Source organism: Leishmania martiniquensis, chromosome 18 (genome assembly GCF_017916325.1).
Source record: "Leishmania martiniquensis isolate LSCM1 chromosome 18, whole genome shotgun sequence".
NCBI classification, from domain to species: Eukaryota; Euglenozoa; class Kinetoplastea; order Trypanosomatida; family Trypanosomatidae; genus Leishmania; species Leishmania martiniquensis.
In genome coordinates, this window is record NC_090153.1 from 388,669 (window position 1) to 398,737 (window position 10,069).

The 10,069-nt window shown below is 62.6% G+C and overlaps 3 protein-coding genes across 3 annotated transcripts; all 3 read left to right on the plus strand.

The window, feature by feature from the left end:
• Positions 1 to 1,734: 1,734 nt before the first annotated feature.
• On the plus strand, positions 1,735 to 5,565 carry LSCM1_06740 (uncharacterized protein; the record flags this gene model as incomplete). The annotated part of the gene is made up of 1 exon (XM_067324149.1): positions 1,735 to 5,565. One exon carries the CDS (start codon positions 1,735 to 1,737, stop codon positions 5,563 to 5,565), a length of 3,831 nt encoding a protein of 1,276 aa, XP_067179496.1.
• Positions 5,566 to 6,405: 840 nt separating this feature from the next.
• Positions 6,406 to 7,494, plus strand: LSCM1_06741 (uncharacterized protein; the record flags this gene model as incomplete). Its single annotated transcript, XM_067324150.1, has 1 exon — positions 6,406 to 7,494. The coding sequence occupies one exon, from the start codon at positions 6,406 to 6,408 to the stop codon at positions 7,492 to 7,494; it is 1,089 nt and encodes a 362-aa protein (XP_067179497.1).
• A 598-nt stretch (positions 7,495 to 8,092) lies between these two features.
• Positions 8,093 to 10,069, plus strand: LSCM1_06742 (uncharacterized protein; the record flags this gene model as incomplete). Its single annotated transcript, XM_067324151.1, has 1 exon — positions 8,093 to 10,069. One exon carries the CDS (start codon positions 8,093 to 8,095, stop codon positions 10,067 to 10,069), a length of 1,977 nt encoding a protein of 658 aa, XP_067179498.1.

Here is a 10,069-nt window from a genome sequence, read left to right on the forward strand (position 1 = left end):
AGGGAGGCGGGAGGGGTCAACGCGGACGATCGACCGCCCGAGACAGGAAGCAGACGCGCAGAGGAGGAGGTCCAGCGCTCCACACCGCGCAGCCCTCGCAGCCTGACGGTGCCTCCACGGTCTGTGGCCAACTCCGCTTTTCGATCTCAAGACGACAGGTGCGGCAGGCGCTCCAGCCCCCAAGAAGGTGTGCGCGCGGCGGAGCGGGGCCAGCCTACGCAGCCGTGTCTCAGGCGCTAGCCGCCTACCCCAGCAGCAGCAGCAGGTGATAAGGAATGTAGAGGAGTACCGCCGCGCTCGAGCGGCAGAGGTGGCGGCGGCACAGGCGCAATACGAAGCCCAGGGTCTACTTCTCCCAGAACCGCAAGTGCACCCCGGGCGAGAACGCGCATGCGCACCAGGACGCCCACCGGCGCGTGGAGAGGAAGTTGGAGCGCTACAATGTGCAGCAGCAGCGGCAGCCGGCAGCCGTCGTTGTCGGCGCCGTCCACTTCCCACAAAGCAACGGCAAGTCAACTCGGCACAGCCCTCGCGCATCGTCCAGGCAGCCTGGTCTGGTCTCCGCAACCTCGCCTCTGCCAGGCGCGGCTTCGTTCTCGGGCCACCATCGCCTCACCCCACGACGTCACCTTTCAGTGAGCGCCGACTCTTCGTCGGCGGCCCGGATGTGGAATGCGAGACGCACTATTGTCATTTCCCCGCTTGCCAGGGCATCGGGGCTATGGCGTGCCGCCCCCACTCGTACAGTCGGGCGAGCCCCCAAGCGTCAACTCCGCGCACCCTGGGCAGCGGCACCCCAAATGCGCGCGACGCTGGAGAGGGTGGGTACACGCCAAGTCGTCGCACCTACGAGTAGCCGTCATTGTAATGCTGCTCGCACTCTGCAGCACAGATCTAGGACGCTGAGGAACGGAGACGAGGAGGTCAGGCAACGCATCTGCGCCGGGCGACATACACAGAATCGCGCCCTCGTGTGACTGTTCCGCTCCCCTTGCCCCGGTTTGAAATGCTGAGAAATGCGTGACCGTCTTATGCTCTCTCGCGCACCCGAGCGCTTTCCCCTATGATGGGGCTGTGGGAGGCGCGCGAAATCTCAGGGGTGCAGTACGGCATCCTCCGCGCCGCGCAGGGAAGCCGAGCAGCCCATCGCCACCGCTTATTCTCTGTCATATACTGAGCCGCCTCCCCTGGTGAGAGAGCCGATCATCGGCGACGGCAGGAAAGGAGAGCGGCCTGTCGGCAGGGATGTTGTTGGCCAGGTCCCCGGGTGGCGCCGCGTAGCAGCCACCTGCGACAGCGAACTTGTTTGCGCCATCCATATAACGGGCAAATCGTCGCCACACCCCATCGCGCCCTGACAAGCACCCACTGGTGTGGGGAGCCTGAGGCCGCCCCTGAGGGGGCGGAGGAAGATGCGGCAGGCCGGGCGACCTGTGCCGTGTGAGGCGGGTGGAGCCGCAGCGGGGGGTCCCGCGCTGTGGATGCTGCGCCGGCGCATGGCTCTCATGCGTCTCTGCAGGGCTGCTGCGCAGCGCGCGATATGGGCCTGCGAAAGGGCCGAGAGCGGCTTGCAACTGAGCTCGTCCGCTGCATGGCGGAGAGGAAACGGGCCCGCAGTGGAAAGGTAAATGATTGTATCTTTCTCGTCTCCTCCATCCTCTTTCTCTTTCGCAGTCACCAGCAGCGCTCACATCCAGACACACACGCACGGCCACAGTCACAGTCGAGATCGCCATGACACTGCAGAGCTACAACCTTAGCTGGTCAGACCAGCTGATCGATCGGGTGGAGACGCATCTGCGCGATGTTCATAGCGCGCTCTTGGAGTACTACGAGAGCCGCGGTTATGACACAGAGGTGGAGAGGCGCCATGTGGCGACCACCAAGGCAGCAGCAACGGGCTCGAGAGATGAAAGGGAACGCGCCACGGAATCCGCTGCCGCCGCTGTCCCGTTGGATGCGGTCAGCCCTGCCGGTAGTTTCTTGCTCCGCACGTGTGTGCATGACACCCCGTTTCCTGACATGCACGCGCAGCGCGGTGTCGGGGCTGACTTGGTGCTCTCCATCCCTGCTCACCGCTGCACCGCTGCGGATATGAAAAGCGGTCTTTACCTCGAGCGCCGCCAGTCTTTTCTGGATGAGATCCATGCCTACTTGGAGCAGCTCGTCAGCGGTGCAGGGAAGCGGGCATCCATCGAAGCCGCAACCGCAACCGCAGCCGATTCCCTCGAGCGCAGCGATGAGGACAAGGAGAAGGGCAGCGCGACGTCTTCTCACGGCAAGGAAGCCGCGGAGATGAGCGTGGACGCCGCCGCGCGGCTCAGTCGCATGGAGGTGCGCGTGGTGCCGATGCACGGGTGCTACGCATTAGGGGAGAAGCAAATTTTGCAGCTCCGCTTTCGCCGCCGTCGCGTCACTGCGAACACGCACGAAACCTTTTTGGTCAACCTCCATTTCCGCCCCTCCGTCTTCCCCGCCCACGCGGTAAACGCGGCGGCGGTGCGCAAGCACCCCTATTACAGCTACTGCATTCTGGAAGACTACCTCATTCCGCACTATTTGAAGAAGCTGCACGAAGTGTGCATCGCCAGCACAAGCGTTCGCCGCGCCATTGTCGTCCTCAAGTGCTGGGCCCATCACAGTGGCCTCATGTCCGCCGCTTCGGGGCATCCAGAGGCGCTGAACGGGTTTATCATTGCTGCCATGCTTCTACGTCTGCTCGAGGAAGGCATCTTGACGGCGGGCATGTCTCTGGAGAATATGGTGCGCGCTGTGTGGGTGCAGCTCTCGCGTGGCTTCTTCCTTGGCACATCAGAGGCAGCCGGCAACGGCGTCATTCGCCCTGCCAAGGTGCCCGTGGCAGAGGAGCAAGGCGAGGTGTGCGTGTTGCGCTTCGCCGGCGAGCCGCACAACATCCTCTTCCGCACCTCCACTGCGTTCTTTACGCATGTGGTATGCCCTGCCGCGGAGGAGGCCCTGCAGCACCCCTTAGCCATCGAAGTCGTTGACCGCGTCGCCTTTCAGCCTCTGCCGCTACGCTACGATGTGGCCCTCACAGTCCAGCTGCATGGGGCTGTCACAGCTGCAGCGGCGACGATGGATCGCTCTCCGGTGGCAATGACGAAAAGAGCTGTCTGGCGCGCCCCACAGGTCGAGGCACTCCAGGACACGCTGCGGGTGCTGAAGGAAGCACTCGGTGTGCGATGCAGCTTCACAACTGCCTGGCAAATTGACGCAGACCGTCTGCACGTTGTGGTGCAGCTAACCAGTGAGGCAGAGGGCCGCAACCGCCTCACCCGCGGCCCTCCCATCGAAGACACTAGCGCTGTCGACCGCTTCAACGCCTTCTGGGGCACCGGCCTCACCTCAACGCGCCAATTCAGCGACGGCGCCATCTACCGCTGCGTGCTGTGGACCTTCCCAGAGGACCAGGGCACGCACACAACCGTAGGCTTGTCCGCCTCGACGGTGCTGCGCCGCGTTGTCGAGTGCGCGCTGCGCGCGCACGTCGCTCCTGAGGCGGAGGTGTCGGTGCTGCTCGGCGGCCTGGAGGGATACCTCGCGGAGCGGGTGGGCGGCGAGTGGCGTGACGCTGCTCCGCTGATGCAGCGCAGCCTCCTCGAGGCGACCAAGGCGGTGCAATACATGCTGCAGAACCTGCCGCGCGGCAGTGTGCCCTGTCGCATCGTCTCCTTCGACGTCATCTCCGCTAGTGAGCGCCACGCCGAGGTGTTCCCGGTCCGTCCACACTTGGCTCTAACTTACACGACCGACGACCTTGCCGACGCGAGCTTCGCGGGGCTGAGCACGGCGCCAACGATCGAGCCGATTCACTGCGTGCTGAGCATTGACGATAATCATAAAATTCCGGACACAATGGAAGCGATTGCATTGATGAAGGGTGCCATTGCCGCCCAGTTGGCCAAAACACTGCAAGCGCACTACGGAGAGAGAAGCAGCACCGGCACGCAGTCACGGAAGAGTCGCAAAAAGGGTGCGGAGAGCACTAGCAGTAGCAGCGACGTTGTGCGCAGTCCCATACGCACCCAGTGCACCAGCCAGTCCGTCGATATTATCTACCGCGGCTACCTCTTCCGTGTCTACATCGCTCACTACCGTGAAGTTTCTCTCCTCCGTGCGCTGCAGCGCGACACGGAGGCGAACGTACTCGAGATGAAGCTGCACTGGACCGCACAGCACGCCAAGTTTATGCGCACGATTGCGTTTGGGCACCACAGCTTTTCGCACGCGGTGAGGCTGGCAAAGCGGTGGATGAGCGCTATGTATCTCTACGAGTTTGTGCAGCCAGAAGCAGTCGAGCTGCTCGTAGCGCACGCGTACCTGCAGCCGGCGCCTCACGCACCCAAGACACCTGCTGGCGGCTTCCTGCGCTTTTTGCAGCTCCTCGCTACACATGACTGGTCAACGCCGCTGGTGCTGCCCTTCACCGACGACGACAGCGACAAGACCGCTGTTGCGGCGGCGGCGCTGTTGCGCAAGCTTGGTGACCAACAGGGCATGTTCATCGCCACACCATACGCACCAGCCGCAAGCCCATTCACGGTGCTAACGCCACGGCTGATGATCATGGGGCGTCTTGTGCAACTTGCCCAGTCAGTTGTGACTGTGCTGCTGCGCCACCTCGAGGGCCACAACGCGACTGCGGGTGAGGTGGAGGCGTTCACATCCAGCCCCTGCGCCTTCGACTTTTCGATGCAGCTCCACCCGCGTCTCGTGCTGCAGCCTGATCGCACCCTCAGCATCGGCGCTGCGGCACCGTCGGTGGCATCTTGGGAGCCCGAAACGGCGCATCGGAGTGGCGCCACGTCAGCTTTCAGCGAGGTGGACGCACGGGTAGCAGAGGAGGCCGCCGCTGCAGCCAACATGGTCATCCGCATCTGGCAGCTGGACGAACTGGATGCCGACACAAACGGGCGAGAGTACATCAACCAGCTTGTGGAGCGTGAGCCGGCGGCCCACGCCGTGCGCGTCGTCCGCGCAGCACTACGTGAGCGCGCTATGATGTTCTATGACGCGCTCGCTCCGTCCTCCCTCTATGTGGTGAGCGTCAGTGCCGAGAGGCAAGCTGCAAGGAGCCGGCAGCTGCACGATGCTATTCTGCAGGTGGGGCGAGGCGCGCTTCTCCCGGCGCCGCCGAGCGCGTTCACTCCTGATGTGGATACGGCGCATGGTGCCTCCACCACTGTGCGCACCAGGCCGCCACTTGAGAACGGTGATGAGGACGTCAGGGGCGGCAGCCAACGTCATCGCGATGCCCCTGCGCGGCACCAGGGGAAGGCTGCATCGTACTGCCCCGGAGACGCTTTGGACAAGAAGGTCAAGGCGGCTGCGCGCCCACATTCGCAGCCAGCCCGCAAGCGCAGTCGCAGCAGCAAGGAGCAACGCAGCTCGACCACCGCGGTTGTCGAGGGCGCGCGCACAAAAAGGGCGAAGGAGGAAGCAGCGGTAAAAGTCGGCCCTGACATGGCGGCCGCAACGACCTCCGCAGTGGGAGGGAAGCGCTCGCAGAAGACCCCAAAGCTCAAGAAGGTGTCCGCAAAGTAGCCCGGTCTGCGTGTATGCATGTATTGTGTGTGTGACTGTGTCTGCGTACGTCACTGGTCGTGTGTGTCCCATTGCCCTCGCCTCTGCGTTGTTGGGCTGAGTCGATCGCTCTCGCTCTCCCCCTTAACCGCCACGAATGACGAAGCTCACCGCCTGGGCCAACTCTAACGCGTAAATAATTCTCTCTCTCTGTGTCTGTCTGTCTCTCTCTCTGACAAACTTTTTCTTAAGGAGTGTGTGTCTGGCGGTGTGTCTCCATTTTTTTCGTTCTGGCCGCTGTACGCGCATGTGTAGAGTGATGGGAGAGGTGCGTGAGCGGGGCCGCCCTGGGCGAGTGACAGGACAACACCTCTCTCCCTCTGCATACGCGGGGGCGGGGGAAGAAGCTGCGTGCCGTGGAGGTAGGGGAGGGAAGACGGTCTGCGAGTCGGCTGTGGTCGTTGTGTGGGGGAGAGGGGAAGGCGATGCCAGAAATGCTGCGTGGTGGTTATGCGCTCGTGAGTGTGGTGTACTCCCTGTTGTGGTAAGTGCCGTGCTCACGGAGGACGCCAGCGAATGGAAGCAGAAGTGGAGAGGACTGCTGGACCTGTGCTGACGTCAGCGGCGATGCTGACGAGGGCCTTTTTGGCCGAATCTCCTTCTGCGCCTTCCCCCCTCACTCACCCCTTTCTCCTCCTCTCCAATCATCTTCTCCCTCCCTCCCCCCATACTCTCTCACCCCCTTCGGGGTGCGGTTGTCTTCCTCCAGAAGTGGAGGAGGGGCGCACCCGCACAACCAGTCGCATTCCTCGCTCTTCTCTACGGCCTGACTCACAGCGCTAGTCGCCCTCTCCACACATGATGCGTTCGTGGAGGGGAAGAGGGTCTCTCGTGCGCCGCGTGGCTGCAACCGCGTGCTGCACCGCCTCGACAACATCCTCACTCCTCTTCTACTCCTCGCGTCGAATCCCACGTGAGCATCTTAGTCGGCGCCGCGATAGCCTGCTGCCTCGCACCGTATTGTCGACTGCACACGCGCAGGCGAAGATAAAGCCGCAGCAAGCACGTCTTCGTGGAGGCGTGCAGCGGAGGTCGCTGCTCGAGCAGCTCCGCGGCTGTGATGACAGCGGAACGAGCACCGCAGAATCAAGTAAGGCGTCGGCCGGTGGTGTCCTCATAGCACCTGCACCGGCGGTGTCGCTTTCGACACCTACGCACCACTCTGCCGCCTCTGAGTTTTCACCTTACCTAAGCTCCTCCGAATTCGTCAGCGCGCCTCGCCCAAAGCAAGGGCAACAAACCTGGTCGCTACATGGAAGGCAGAGCGCCGCAGCTGAAGGGCCTTCGTCCTTGCCCAGTGCCTCTGCTGAGCTAGAGCAGCAGCAGCGAGCCCTCCGCGATGCCTTCACGCACGCACGACAGCACCACAACGTGCGTCTAGCCAAAGACCTCAGTGTCTACCGTGCAGAATGTCGGGCCTTCCGTCAGGCTCATCGCGGTCGATCGCCGACCCCGCAAGAGGTGAGCCGCATCGTTGCCGTTCCGCTGGCGCCCGTTGCCGCACTCAAAGCACTTGCCCACACAGATCGCACAAAATCCTCGCTGCACGCCATGGCTGAGGCCGCCGTGATGCTCCACAACGCAGTTGTGAAAAATGAGCTTGTGAAGAGCAGCACGCCGCAGCTTGTCCGCTGTCTTCGCTGCTTTCACGTGTACACGGCTCGCCCGCGAACGCTGTGGGGGGGTGAGGTGGAGCAAAGCGGCATCGAATACGAGAAGGCACAGAAGGCACGACTGCTGCAGAGTCCTGCGCCTGGTAGACGCACGCTGAGCGTTGGCCGACGTCGAGGCCAGTATGAGGAGAACCCGGTTTGCTGCCCAGAGTGCCGCAGTCCGCGTGCGCAGTGGATGATGGAGTACGTGCACCACCACACGCACGAGAAAGTGTGAGAGCGGTGTGCGTCTGTGTCCGGTCGCTGTTGCGTGTATGTGTATATGTTGGTGTGAGAGGGGCGGGGCCGTCCCCTGGTACACCGTTACCTGCGTGTATTTTCCACAGGCGAGAGAGGTGGACCCACACACACACACGCGCATCCCCTCATACATCCTCTCAGCACGCCTCTCAAAGGCATTATGCAACAGAAGATGAGCAAAGCGTTCGCGGGTGCACTGGCCAAGTCATGTACTCTCAGCGTAGCCACCATCACCGCCGGGGTCTTCGTGAAGCAACCTTGCCTCTGCTCATCCCCTAGTCACCCCCGCTAATCCTCCACTTGTATCACCACATGTCCGCCTCCCCTCCCCTCCACCCCTCCTCGCGCACTGCTCCTCATCCTTCCGCACCCTTCACAGCAGCGCACTCTAACCTCGAGAAGTCAAGCGAGCGAAAGCGACGAGCACAGGCCGCGGAGGAGGTGACGGGTGCTGCAGCGCCACTTGCTACCGACACTCGCTGCTTCGAATCATGCACATCACGCACACACTTGCACCCTTCCTCCCTTTCGCTTCAGTCCCTCTTCATCCCTCAGATCACAACCCCATCGAGGAAATGCGCCGCTTCCTGGCCTTTGCGCTGGTGCCCTACACCGGCCTTTCCTTCAACTTTTTGGATCGCCTGGGCACCTGCACCGACACGACGATCTTCTTCAGTATTGCCTTTGCACGGCTTCTTCTCCTCTGCTTAATGTGGCTCAGCCGCACAGTCGCACCGGTACTCTTTCGCGCCCCAGGCGGCTCGTTCGTCTTCGACACGGGGGAGGAGCTGTACGACGACGCGCGCCTCTCGATGATCCGCAACTGGGACGGTGTGCACATGTTCTTCATCGCCCACTACGGGTACTTATATGAGAACCAAATCGTCTTCTTCCCCGGCTTGCCGGCGGTCATCCGCGGCATCGAGTACGTCACGCAGCAGCTCCTCCCTGCCCTGCACACCATCGCGCCAGTATCCCTTTATGTGTGCCTCCTAAACGTGACGGCTTCCTGTCTCACCGGTGTGCTCCTGCGACGTCTCACCATCCTAACCTTTCTGGGGCCCGAGGCGGTTCAGTGCACCTGCCAGTGGCGCTCAGCCACGGCGCATCTGAGCACGGCATCGGAAGCAACGATGCAGAGCGCGGCGGAGGCTACCACCTGCTACCGCCTTATGTGCAGAATGACCGGCACAGTGCTGGACGCACCGGACATCCATGCCCCGCTCCCCGCCACCGTGGCAGAGGCGAAGGCAGACGTTCTGCGCCGGCGCCGCATCGTGGGAGGGGCAGTGTTGGTGTGGATCATCACCCCAGCGATGGTGTTCACCGTTGCAGTGTACACGGAGAGTCTATATGCACTCACCACAATCTCGGGGGTGTACCTTCTCGCGTCGTATGATCCGCTGCCGCGGGCGGTGCAGCAGCGCATCGCGTCATATATAATCAGCATAACAACTCCTGGTTCCGCGACGACGGCGAGTGCAAGAGCACTGGCGAAGACGCGGCTCAAGCCCCCTCTTCCTCTCGCTCGGCAGTGGCCCTGGGCGGCGAGCAAGACCCACAACGGCGCCGCGGCAAGCGGCCACATCCCCGGGATCGCCTCGCTACTGCACAACGTCACACCGGGCGCGCCCGAGGCGATTACTGTGAAGTGGGCGCAGAGTTTCCTTAGTCTTAGAGAGGTGGAGGCGGTGCTGCTGCTCATGCTGGCAGGCACCTTCCGCTCTAACGCCTTCACCTCCGCGGGGTTTATTTGCTTCCCCCTCTTTGTGCAAATGGCGCTACCGGATTTGCACGAGGCCCAGTCCTCGGCGGTGCTGGCTGGAGCGTCGGCGCGCGTGGTGATGTCTGCGGCTGCAAAGCATGCTGGTGCCAGAAGCGGCCGCGCACCTCTTGTGGCGCGCTGCCCAACCCTGCGCCCACCGCTGCGGCGCTCACCGCACCCGCTTCGCACGTGCATTGTGGCGGCGGAGTGCATTTGTGTGACACTGCCGTACCTCTTCGTGAACTACATGGGCTACCAGCGCTTTGTGCTGCAGATGGGCGACACCGATACGCAGGTGCGCTTGGGCGGCGCCTTTTGGAAGCTATATCCAATGCTACAGGAGAAGTACTGGGGAGTGAGCCCCTTCTCCGCGTACACCTTCGTGAACTTTCCAAACGTGGTGCTGGCGCTACCGGTGGCAGTGCTAGCCACACGGTGTACCTACTTCCACTACGTAGCACCAGGGTGGGCAAACTTCAAAGCCGCGACGGCCGCCACGGCCGGAGCGCGTCCCACGAGGTGGCAGTACGCATGCAAGGCCGCAATGCCGCTCGTGCGCTCCTCAAATGTGATGCATTTCATTGCGCTCCTCACGCTGGCCCTTACGGTGATGCACGTGCAGGTGACGAACCGATTTGTTCTGGCAAGCCCAGCGCTGTTTTGGTTGCTTGGCAAGCAGCTTGCAACGAATCCCACGAGCTTGTCCAGTCAGTTCATCCTGCTGTGGTGTATCCTGTGGGGCATGGCGGGCGGCATTCTCTTCCCCAACCACCTTCCCTGGACTTGA